The sequence below is a fragment of the Rana temporaria genome, chromosome 6 (genome assembly GCF_905171775.1).
Source record: "Rana temporaria chromosome 6, aRanTem1.1, whole genome shotgun sequence".
Taxonomy (NCBI): Eukaryota; Metazoa; Chordata; class Amphibia; order Anura; family Ranidae; genus Rana; species Rana temporaria.
In genome coordinates this window covers 13049839-13062649 of record NC_053494.1, presented here as the reverse complement: position 1 = coordinate 13062649, position 12811 = coordinate 13049839, and the positions used below count along the sequence as shown (strand labels likewise).

The 12811-nt window shown below is 43.4% G+C and overlaps 1 protein-coding gene across 1 annotated transcript in view; it reads right to left on the bottom strand.

Annotated features, from left to right (window-relative positions):
- Positions 1-338: 338 nt before the first annotated feature.
- Positions 339-12811, bottom strand: part of LOC120944351 — a 75890-nt gene continuing 63417 nt past the window's right edge. The window contains exons 12-15 of the mRNA XM_040358402.1: positions 10837-11133; positions 4434-4775; positions 2827-2896; positions 339-653 (exon numbers count right to left, since the gene is read on the bottom strand). Of these exons, the coding sequence (XP_040214336.1) occupies positions 617-653; positions 2827-2896; positions 4434-4775; positions 10837-11133 (746 nt within the window). The 3' untranslated portion in view covers positions 339-616. The remainder of the gene's footprint in view (positions 654-2826; positions 2897-4433; positions 4776-10836; positions 11134-12811) is intronic.

Below are 12811 nucleotides of genomic sequence, written 5' to 3'. Positions count from 1 at the left end.
TTCAAACAGCTGACCCCCCAAGCATTGGCGGTACCTGGAAACGCCCCTTCATTCTGTATGCCAAAGAGGTGGGAAGGTTCCTTCAGTGCGCATGCGTTGGAACTGTCTATTAAACATTCCCATATAGCTCCTCCCCTCTTCCCTCCCAGCAGTGATGTAACGGGCGATTTCACAAGTTTCACACACCCCCTGCTACAAAGCTTTAGATACCAAGGAGGAGTTACAACCATGTGACCATTATAGGACCCCAGTAAAAAGTATCCAATTTGACATTTTTGATATTTGGAACATTGGAACAACGCTCTTATGTCACATTTGGCTGTTTGAGGAGCGGAGCGTTTACAATTACTTAAATTACTTCCTGAAGATTAATCAATCTTTAATACTGCTAAAATAGTAACTTCGTAACTAAACATGTCAGGCGTCACAGTGCAGGTCCAGGCAAATTGAGATCATTCTTGGTGTCCATACAGATGGTCAGATTTGGTGGGATGCAGACAGCTTGATAAATTCATACTTCATATCTAGATACTCGTAGTCTTGGGTTATCACCTCATAGCTTCCATTTGCCCTGCAAAGAACTGGTAGAAAACAATATTGTTCCCCTCAGTCAGATTCAGTAGCCATGTCTTCCAATTGTTCCCTTTGAAGATCTGTGAAGGGAGGAACACATCACAAAAATTAGGAAACTAAATGCTAAACAACCTGCATAATACCACAAGATGTCATTGTAGAGATGAATGTAAGACCCCACACACACTATTCGTTTTTCGTCAGATTTTTGTCTTTAGATTTACCAAAACCATGTAGTGCAAGGGTCTAAGGTTTGAGCTCATATTATATGGTTTTGGTAAATCTGAAGACAAAAATCTGCAGAACATCTAATAGTGTGTATGGGGCTTAAATTACACCGTACTTTGTCTACTTCCTAATCCACAGATTTGCTCTGTCCTTATAAATACAGTAGGTTTTCTTGTGTGACCAATACAGTAAATTTGTGTCTCCCTCCTTTATTTGTTAGTGTAGTTGTGAGTCTGAGGAAGTGTATAGTAGGGTTGTCAGTTGGAGGTAGGGTGTGCGCAGTATAGCTGTCAGTTGGAGGTAGTGTGTATGCTGTTAGTTGGAATTAGGGTATGGCTATCAGTTGGGTGTAGTTGTTAGTCTGAGGAAGTGTACAGTATGGCTGTCAGTTGGTGGTAGGATGTGCACAATATGGCTGTTAGTTGGAGGTAGGGTATGGCTATCAGTTGGTGTGCACAGTATGGCTGTTAGTTGGAGGTACGGTGTGCACAGTATGGCTGTTAGTTGGAGGTAGGGTGTGCGCAGTATGGCTGTGAGTTGGAGGTAGGGTGTGCGCAGTATGGCTGTCAGTTGGAGGTAGGGTGTGCGCAGTATGGCTGTCAGTTGGAGGTAGGGTGTGCACAGTATGGCTGTCAGTTGGAGGTAGGGTGTGCGCAGTATGGCTGTCAGTTAGAGGTAGGGTGTACGCAGTATGGCTGTCAGTTGGAGGTAGGGTGTGCGCAGTGTGGCTGTCAGTTGGAGGTAGGGTGTGCGCAGTATGGCTGTCAGTTGGAGGTAGGGTGTGTGCAGTATAGCTATCAGTTGGCGGTAGGGTGTGCACAGCATGGCTGTCAGTTGGAGGTAGGGTGTGCGCAGTATGGCTGTCAGTTGGAGGTAGGGTGTGCGCAGTATGGCTGTCAGTTGGAGGTAGGGTGTGCGCAGTATGGCTGTCAGTTGGAGGTAGGGTATGCGCAGTATGGCTGTCAGTTGGAGGTAGGGTGTGCACAATATGGCTGTTAGTTGGAGGTAGGGTATGGCTATCAGTTGGTGTGCACAGTATGGCTGTTAGTTGGAGGTACGGTGTGCACAGTATGGCTGTTAGTTGGAGGTAGGGTGTGCGCAGTATGGCTGTGAGTTGGAGGTAGGGTGTGCGCAGTATGGCTGTCAGTTGGAGGTAGGGTGTGCGCAGTATGGCTGTCAGTTGGAGGTAGGGTGTGCACAGTATGGCTGTCAGTTGGAGGTAGGGTGTGCGCAGTATGGCTGTCAGTTGGAGGTAGGGTGTGCACAGTATGGCTGTCAGTTGGAGGTAGGGTGTGCGCAGTATGGCTGTCAGTTAGAGGTAGGGTGTACGCAGTATGGCTGTCAGTTGGAGGTAGGGTGTGCGCAGTATGGCTGTCAGTTGGAGGTAGGGTGTGCGCAGTATGGCTGTCAGTTGGAGGTAGGGTGTGCGCAGTATGGCTGTCAGTTGGAGGTAGGGTGTGCGCAGTATGGATGTTAGTTGGAGGTAGGGTGTGCGCTGTATGGCTGTTAGTTGGAGGTAGGGTGTGCGCAGTATGGCTGTTAGTTGGAGGTAGGGTGTGCACAGTATGGCTGTCAGTTGGAGGTAGGGTGTGCGCAGTATAGCTATCAGTTGGAGGTAGGGTGTGCACAATATGGCTGTCAGTTGGAGGTAGGGTGTTACATAGTTACATAGTAAGTCATACTGTCTATGATATTTTTTATTTTATTTTTGCATTAACATATAGTTTTTCGGGACAAGCTTCCAGGGGCCAATCAGTACTAATACACAACGTTTTATCAGAATGTTGAAGTGAGACAAACTCTGAGGAGAATTGTCTAACTAAAGAACTTTTGTTTCTGCCCTATTTGCTCTATTTCAATAGACCGCTTGGTGTCTTGGATGGTCAGATTTGGTGGGATGCAGACAGATTGATAAATCCATGCTATAGATTTAGATCTTTGTAGTGTTGGTATGACCTCATGGCTTCCAATAGCTCTGGAAAAAAACCCATACCAAAAATAGATGTAAAATATAGTTTTCCTCACTTTGTGCCTGTTGTCATATCTTTGTTCTGTCCCATTTCTTCTGTTTCTGTTTGATTTTGTTTTTGGAGACCTGCAAAGGAAGGAACACAGTGTAGAACTGAGGAAACAACCCGTGTAATGCCACAAAGATGTAGAAGCCATAAGCTCTGCTGGGATTGGAAGATCAATGTGTGGGGATTGGGATTGTAAATATGGATTTATTTATCTCTCCCTTTCCTGTCCTGTTGGCCTGCATGCTCAGATAAGGGTTTGGTATGGATTTTGGTGGGGACCCCACACCATTTAAAAAAATAAAAAATCAGCATGGGTGGTCCCCTCCGCCTCCTTAGCAACCAAGCTATATATAGTATAAAGAAACGCAAATCATGGTAAAAACGCTGTAAAAACGTGTGTCCAAAAACACGGAAAACACTGCAAAAGCGTTTTTGCAGTGCTTGCTGCGTTTTTCGACACGCGTTTTTCCCGCGATTTGTGTTTTTTTTATTCATTTTTTTTTCCGCCGTCAATTTTTATTTTTTTTACATTTCCTTTAACAACCAGCTATAAACAGGTTAAAAAAAACGCAAATCGCGTTTTGGATGCAGGTCCATTGAATTCTATCACATGCAAAACGCTGCTTTTTGCGGAAAAAAAAAGTCCCCGACCCTTTCCGAAAACGCAGAGGCACAAAAAAAGCATTGATGTGAACACGTTCCATAGGAACCCATGTTATAAAATTTGCCTGCATTTCTTCAAAATGCAAAATGCATCAAAAAACGCATTCGTGTGAATGGAGCCTGAGGTTTGATTCTGATTCTTACCTATGCAGGTTGCCATTTGCATTTTCCAAGTGCATTTTGCGCTTTTCAATACACATTTTTGATCCGTTGAAGTCTATTGAACCAAAAAACTGAAAAAAGTCCCTGACCCTTTCCATAAAATGCACAGACGCGAACTACATCCATAGAAAACCATGATAAATGGACTGAAGTGTGTTTCTGCAAAACTGAAAACGCACTAAAAAATGCCAAGGTGTGAAGCAGGCCTTAACAGCGATCCTGGTTGTAGATATTTTAGCACTTCTATTTTCATGTATTAATAGTGAGCAGCAACTAGGGGATGGGAAAACAGACATTAGATCAACTTTATCTCTCCAGATGGGTAAGTATAAGCTATACAATTAATTATGTTTATTTTTTATAACATGAAAAAATGAATCAATCATTGTATGATGTACCGTATTTATCCGCGTATACCGCGCACTTTTTTTCCCTGAAAATCAGGGCAAAATCATGGGTGCGCGATATACGCTGATACCCGCTTTTCCGCGCCGAGTTTGAATACTGCGCCGGCATATACCGAGCGCAGTACATTCGTGTATAGTCGGGCAGGCTCGGCTCCTCCCGCGCTCACGTCCGGGAAAGCGAGGATCGAGCGGGTAGGACGCCGCAGAAGGACGCCGGACCCGACGAAGAGGACACCCGAAGCCGCAGACGGACGCCGGACCCGACGAGGCCGCCGATGGACGCCGCGCAAGACACCAAAACTGTAAGTACTAAAATCTTTTTTTTACAGGAATGTCGGGTCCACTTTAGGGGTGCGCGCTATACGCCTGTGCATCTACTCACTTGTATCAGGTTGCTGTAGCTTTAGTGGTCCTGTATGTTCCTCAATGGGCTGATCCAGGCTGGGATGCTCCACTTTACATATGAACTCTGACCCCCCATGCCTCGGTTCATACGACAGGCTGGCTGTACAGCTGAAGGTGTTATTTAGCTGTTTCTGGTGTACAATGTCTGGGATGTTGTATTTCTGATCGTTGGTAACACTTTCATTTCTTCCCCTACTCTTCTTAATCCAGGTGACTGTCAATCTGTTTGGGGAATATCCAGAGATTCTGCATTCTATTTTGTATTTATCATTGAGCATTGATGTTTCTAGGGAATCAATATGTGGGCGTCCGAGAAGTTCTGCAGAATAACCAGAAATGATCAATGTAAGCATTAGATACTATATCATATTATTATTGGATTATTTTTCTTATAGCAGACTTGATTCACAAAGGTCCATAACACAGCTTACCGCCTGCTATGTAAGTTGTGGTGTTTGCCCCCCTCACTGGTAGTATTATACCAATGTTGAATTTGCCAGTGTTATTTGAGGGCTGTTATTTTGTGCATACTGGCGATAAAACAGCAAGCTCAATATAATTTATGAGAATATAGGGATTTTTTTCCAGTAAAATGTAAAATTTCACAATAACAGTAAGGCCTCGTACACACAACCGTTTTCCTCGACAGAATCCAACAAGAAACTTGGTGGCAGAGCTTTTTTGCCGAGGAAAACGGTCGTGTGTATGCTTTTCATCGAGAAAACTGTCGAGGAACTTGACGAGGAAAAAAGAGAACAAGTTCTCTTTTTCCTCGACGGGAGTCTCAATTTCCTCGTCGCGTTCCTCGTCGGGCTGGTTTTCAACGAGAAACACGATCGTGTGTATGCTTAGAAACCCGCACATGCTCAGAAGGGTGGTGCCAGTGGAATAAAACTTCCCCTTTATAGTGCCGTCATACGTGTTTTACGTCACCGCGTTTGAGAACGAGGAGATTTGGTCTTGACCGTGTGTACGCAAAGAAAGCCTGTCGAGTTTCTCGACAAGCCTAACAAGGAACTCGTCGAGGAAAACAATGTGTCTTTTTCGACAAGTTCCTCGGTCGTGTGTACGAGGCCTCAGGGCCCTTTCACACCAGTGGACCGTATGTCAGTTTTTTCATCCATCCGTTTACAGATGAAATACGGACATACATGTATCCCTATTGGATAGCGGGTATCAGCAGATGAACATCCACTGACACCCGATCTCAATGGTGTCCGCTTTGTTCCAATTCTGCAGACAGACGGTCCGTGTTCATCCGATCCCCCCATAGGGGAGAGCGGAGATCTGATAGGGCGGTCCCTGCACAGTGTGTGGGGACCGCCCTGTCATCTACCGGCTCAGCGGGGATCAACGGAGCGATCCCCCCTGAGCAAGCGAATGAGAAAGGTACGGATCCTCACGGGATCTGTACGTCTGAAAGGGGTCTTATACTCTTGGGTGATACACTTAGCAAGAAATGTATATTAGGAACATCTATACACCTACATATTCATGCAGTTATCTAATTAGCCAAATATTGGCACCAGCCCAATGGTCAGCAGCTTCATGTAATCTTCACATCAAACACCAAAATGGGGGGAAAAATTATTTCTCAGTGGTTTTGACCATGGTGTAATCGTTGGTGCCAGATGGGCTAGTTTGAGTATATTTCTAACTACTGATCTACAATTTTCTGCCACAACAGTCTCAAGCATTTGCTTGGAATAACTCCAAGTTAACTCCAAATCCAGTTAATAGCAGTTCTGTGGATGGAAATGGCTTGTTGAGGAGAGAATTAAAGCGGGTGTATCCTTTCTAAACTACTGCCATAGTGCTGATCTATAAGGATAAGCCTCCTGCATGTATCCTTACCTGTCAAATGTCTCCCCTCTGTCTGTTATAAGAACTGAAAAACTGCAGATTCTGTGGGTGGGTCTGTTGTCTGGAGCTTGGTGGGAGGAGTCGTGATGTCAGTAGACTCCCCGCCCACCTTTACACTCCCCTTATCAACATGCATTTTTTCCTGTGTATTTCTTACACGAAATTCTGCTATGATCACTAACATCCAGTCAAAATCCAGAAAAGTAACCACATGACTTCAGAAAAGGAGTGTGGGTGGGAATTAAAAAACAATGCCTGTCTCAGGCTAGTGCATGAGATATGTAAATAATCTGTCACTCAAAGGAAGGGGGCGGATTTGACAAAGTTTTTCTCTGTTTGTCAAGATTTATCTCACTGAACAATAAAAGAGGATTGCTCAGAGCTGGATTAACTCTGTGTGGCAAGACTGGGCACAGATGATAGGAAATCCTATACTCTAAATTGTGCCAGCAAAAAAATAAATAAAACATTTCATCTTACATCTACTTTAAGCTGGCCATTGATGGATTGAAATGCTGCCAAGTGTTTTTTGGTGAGGCAGCAAACAACCACCCCCCGGGTTGATCAGCGGCATCCCCCACCGGCGAGAGGACGGTCAGACATCAGAGCCCCGAACTTACCCCATCTAGGTAGCGGGTGGGCAGTGTGTCATATGAGCAACGTGCGGCGGCTTTCATCCTTCTTCTTTTGGATCACGGCAGCTTCTGCCATGCTTCTACTCCCTCATCCTCCAAGGTGTCCAATAGGATCGCCTGTCCTTTCAGCCAATCGGGTGACAGGTCTCAGACCCACTTCCTGATTGGCCAGGAGAAGGATCAGTGTGAGAATAGTGAATATTCATTCGCTATTGTCACACAACTGGGTGGGCTTGGAGCGCAATGCTTTGCGCCCAGCCTTTTTTGAAGCGTATTAGAGCCTCTGGCTGTGATCAGGTGCTTAAAAAAAACACCCCCATTGGAATCCATGGTTTGGCGCCCTGCATGTAGATTAGAGGGCCGGATCCATGGTCAGGGGGAGTTTGCACCCGTACGCCCCTAATGGACGAGTCGCCATTGCTGCTGAGTTTGCTGAATTGGTTGAATTTCGATCTATGTGTGAATATTCAAAATGATCTTGTTCAGCAGCTGAAGCCAATGCACCAAAGAGGAGCCTGTGGGACTGGGTAAGTAAAAGTGTTTTTTTCAGGTCTCCAGACTGAAACAAGTACTTAATCCTTGTAGTGAGCATGGCGTCTTCACTGCAAGGCAGGATTTTGACTTTCCTGGAAGTTCAGCTTCAAGTTCTGCAGCCCTCGATGAATAAATAGAGGCCAGGGCTCTTGTTATTACTTTTATAAATTCTCAATATTAAGTGCTACTGGTTCTTATATTAATGAATACATAATTATCATGTTTAATCTCCATACTGCCATTAGATAATATAATCAAATATAGACAAATTCATTCAATCAAAAAATCTCAGGATTGTAATAGAATGATGTTCGTTATATTTAACTGCATGATAGATTTTTACCTTTACTGTCAAGAATGTTCAAGACATACTTATTGTCCTTGCTGCTGTTTAAGTCAAGTAAGCCAAATAAGTTATGCCCAACTAGACATCATTTCATCATTTCTTTCTTAACCCCTTCCCGACCAGCCGTCGCAGTTGTACTGCGGCAGGCTGGCTCCCATGAGTGAGCTGTCATAGCTGTACGTTGGCTCCCTAAAACACTTTCGCAGGCGATAACCATCGGGCATCGCTTGTGACAGTGCGAGAACCGGGATCTGTGTGTGTAAACACACAAATCCCGGTTCTCTCAGGGGGGAGGAGGCAGATCGTGTGCTCCTATTAAGTAGGAACACTGATCGGTCTCCTCCCCTAGTCAGTTCCATCCCCCCACAGTTAGAACACATCTAGGGAACACAGTTAACACCTTGATCGCCCCTAGTGTTAACACTTTCCCTGTCAGTGACATTTATACAGTAATCAGTGGCTATTTTTTTAGCACTGATCGCTGTATAAATGTCAATGGTCCCAAAAAAAGTTTCAAAAGTGTCCGATCTGTCCACCGCAATGTTGCAGTCACGATAAAAATCGCAGATCACCGCCATTACTAGTAAAAAATAAAAAATTATAATAAAAATGCCATAAATCTATCCCCTATTTCGTTGACGCTATAACTTTTGCGCAAACTAATCAATAAACGCTTATTGCGATTTTTTTTACGAAAAATATGTAGAAGAATACATATCGGCCTAAACAGAGGAAAACAATTATTATTCTTTTTTTAAATGTGGGATATTTATTATAGCAAAAGTACAAAATATTGTGTTGTGTTTTTTTTCAAAATTGTCACTCTTTTTTGTTTATAGCACAAAAAATAAAAACTGCAGAGGTGATCAAATACCCCCAAAAGAAAGCTCTATTTGTGGGAAAAAAAGGACGCTAATTTTGTGTGGGTACAATGTCGCACGACCACGCAATTGTCAGTTAAAGCGACTCAGTGCCGCATCGCAAAAAATGGCCTGATCAGGAATGGGGCAAATCTGTCTGGGGTTGAAGTGGTTAAAGTGGTTCTAAAAGTCGAAACATTTTTTTACTTTAATGTATTCTATGCAATAAGGTAAGAAATGCGCCACTATACCTGTCATACTCCCCACCCCCTCACCATTTCAGCGCTGTCCCTTCTGCAGCACTGCTCCTCAATCTTCCTGGTCTCACAGGAGACATAGACAGCAGTGGGAGTCATAGGCTCCTGTTTCTGTCAGTCAAACTCCCATGAGGAAGAAGCAGGGGCAAGGCCAAGCCACGCTGTGTGTGTGTATAGATGCACACAGCCCGGCTCAGGAGTGTGCCGAGCTGTGTGCTTAAGGGGAATGCATAAGAAGAACGAATGCTCTGTGCAATATAATTGCACAGAGCAGGTATGTATAACATATTGTTTATTTTAAAGCAAAAGAATTTTTTTTTTAATTTAGTATCACTGTAAGTTCTTCATCAGATAAATGCTAATGTGCAGCCAGGATATACATTATTTGCTAATTCAGTTGACTCACCCACTATTTGTAGTGGTCCAATTCTTTCTTCTTTTGGTTCCTTCAGACTGGGATGTCCTACTTTGCAGATGAAGACTAAGCTGTGGTCTATTTGTGTTGGGGTGAAGTGTAGACTGGCTGTACAGCTGTATGTGTTATCTGGCTGTCTCTGAGGTTGAAGAATCGTGTCGTTTATGCCATTAGTAACAGGCTGCCTCGTCTCTTCCTCTTCTTTAAACCAATTGACGGTTAGATCCTTAGGGAAATATCCAGAGATTCTACACTGTATTTTGCATTCAGTGTTGAGGATCAGGTAAGGTGTATATAGTGCTTCAATTTGGGGGCACCAAGGAAAATCTGTAAAGCAATTAGAATGTAATAATGTTATCAACCAGGTTACTTTAAAAATGAATTCCAGGTACGGTATATTTTCACATACAGTTGAACCTCAGATTACGAGCAAAATCCGTTCCAGGAGAATGCTCGTAATCCAAAGTACTTGCATATCAAAGCAAGTTTTCCCATTAAAGTCAATGGAACTGAAAATAATTTGTTCTGCATTGACTTCAATGGGATGCAATAATGAATGCGGCCAGAGGAGGGAGGCACCAGAGAGTGCCGAAAACTGCACTATTGCTGTACTTTGTTTTCTTTTGAGCGCCATTTATACAAGAAGTGTCATTCCTTGGCGCGAGCTGTTTCCTCTATATGTGGAATTACCCAAGATGTTTTGATGTCAAGTTTTAGACGTAGTTCTTCGTCTTCGCCTGGGACCTGGATGCCTTTACAGATCCATCAGCAGGATTCCTTATCTGACTATCTGAGCTTTGTTTGACCTTTGGGTCATTGTTGGAGGTGAGCAACAAATTCATAAATTTTAACAGTCGATGTTTGGATTGATGTTGTATCTGTTTTTTCTTCAATCAAGTTATCCCTATGAGATTTTTTACCTTTATATGAACTGACTCATACCATTGGGCTTTGGGTATATTACTCTATGGCACATTACTGAATAAGCGCACCATTCTTATCTTTTTCTTGTACAATATACATTATTTCACAAAAGTGAGTACACCCCTCACATTTTTGTAAATATTTTATTAACCTTTTCATGTGACAACACTGAAGAAATGACACTTTGCTAAAATGTAAAGTAGTGAGTGTACAGCTTGTATAACAGTGTAAATTTACTGTCCCCTCAAAATCATTAACCATTAATGTCTAAACCGCTGGAAACAAAAGTGAGTACACCCCTAAGTGAAAATGTCCAAATTGGGCCCAATTAGCCATTTTCCCTCCTCCACATGTCTACAGTGTTATCACATGAAAAGATATAATAAAATATTTACAAAAATGTGAGGGGTGTACTCACTTTTGTGAGATACTGTTTATATGTAAAACGCTACATAAATTGATGGTGCTATATAAGTTCCTGTAATAGATAAATAATCCCTTGTGCTACTAATGGCACATTTTTACCTTGTGTTCTGTGGTCATTACCTGGTCCAGGTAGCTCTTTAGATTGAGGTTCTGCCATAGACTCGTGTTCCCAGGTGACCCGTACAGGAAATTGTAGCCTCTTCCAGGGAATTTTGCACTCACTGATAACACCGAATGTTTCCTCTTCATCGTCTACTAGAAGAGTTTTCTTAGGTGTGTATAGACGGTATTTGTTTTCTCCAAATGTCCATGTAAGGTTGATGTTTTTGGGAAAGAACTTCTCCAGGCGCACAGAGCAGAGCACCTCCTCTGGTTCACACGGATTTAATTTCACTGAATCTGTTACCACCGGGGCCGCTGAAAATCCACAAAAACAGAATCAGGTACTTGGAAATGAAATGTAACTATAACATGAAATGGAATCTACAAACATAGGGGGTAGATTCAGATAGAAGATACGACGGCGTATCTCCAGATACGCCGTTGTATCTTTGAGTCCGGCCGGTCGTATCTATGCGCCTGATTCATAGAATTAGTTACGCATAGATTTCCCTAAGATCCGACCGGCGTAAGTGTTTTACACCGTCGTATCTTAGGCTGCATATTTACGCTGGCCGCTAGGTGGCGCTTCCATAGATTTACGCAAGGAATATGCAAATGAGCTAGATACACCGATTCAGAAACGTATGTCCGGCCGGCGCATTTTTTTACGTCGTTTGCGTTAGGCTTTTTTTGCGTATAGTTACCCCTGCTATATGAGGCGTAGCTAATGTTAAGTATGGACGTCATTCCCACGCTGAGTTTTGAAATTTTTACGTCGTTTGCGAATACGGCTGTACGTCATTTACGTTCACGTCGAATCAAATACGTCCTTGCGGCGTAATTTGGAGCAATGCACACTGGGATATTTTACAGACGGCGCATGCGCCATTCAAAAAAAACATGAAAAACGCGGGGTCAAGTAAAATGTAAATAAAACACGCCCCCAACGTCCCCATTTGAATTAGGCGAGCTTACGCTGCCACACATACGTTACGCCGCCGTAACTAAGGGCGCAAGTTCTTTCTGAATACAGAACTTGCGCCCAAAGTTACAGCGGTGTAACGTATCGGAGATACGTTACCCCATAGCCTATAAATAGGTAGTAGTATAAAAAGTACAATCTGATGTGAATTGTGCAACAACTAGTGATGGCTTTAAAGGCATTATAAATTACTACTTTGTTGCATTACAAATATATAAGGGCTAATGTGATGACACAAGGTAAAGCAGCTTGTGTTTTTTACCAGCATACGATATGCATTTATCATATAGTGTCATAGTTGCAGAGGAAACCGGTCGTGTGTACATTTTTCGACGAGTAAACTGTCGAGGAACTCGTCGAGCCAAAAAGAGAGCATGTTCTCTATTTCCTTGACGGGAATGGAGAAAATTGGCTTGTCGAGTTCCTCGACAGCCTAACAAGGAACTCGACGAGAAAAACTATGTGTTTTGCCCGTCGAGTTCCTCGGTCGTGTGTACGAGGCCTTACAGATTAATGCATGGCCTCAATCTCTGGGTCTCTCAGTCTAGCACTGGTGCAGGTACAGTAATTAGATCTGACATGGCCACAAACAGGCAGAACATTCAAAGTAGAGACCACCATGCTAGAAGAGATGTGTTTTCATCACATTAACCCTTACATATTTGTAATGCAACACTGAAGTAAGGGTAATGGACTGGACGCTGTAAACCCAGAACAAATAAGTTGTCTTGCCCCTTTTGCAAACAGGGACAAGCTACTGTATGTGAATGAATATATGGACATAATGAAACTGAAGTTTGCAAAGTGCATGTGTGGTTGCATGGCCCTGTGGCAGAGGACTGTGTAATGACTCAACGGCACTCATCAAGTCTGTGGCAGAAACTTTTTTAACGAGCTTCGCACCTGCTGCTAGGTCAGTGAGAGAGGCCTATCCGACGGTCGCTGGTTCCAGTGTGGGAACAGTTTGTCCTCTGAATCCAAGATCATATCCGCAAAGCAAGGTACCTGAAT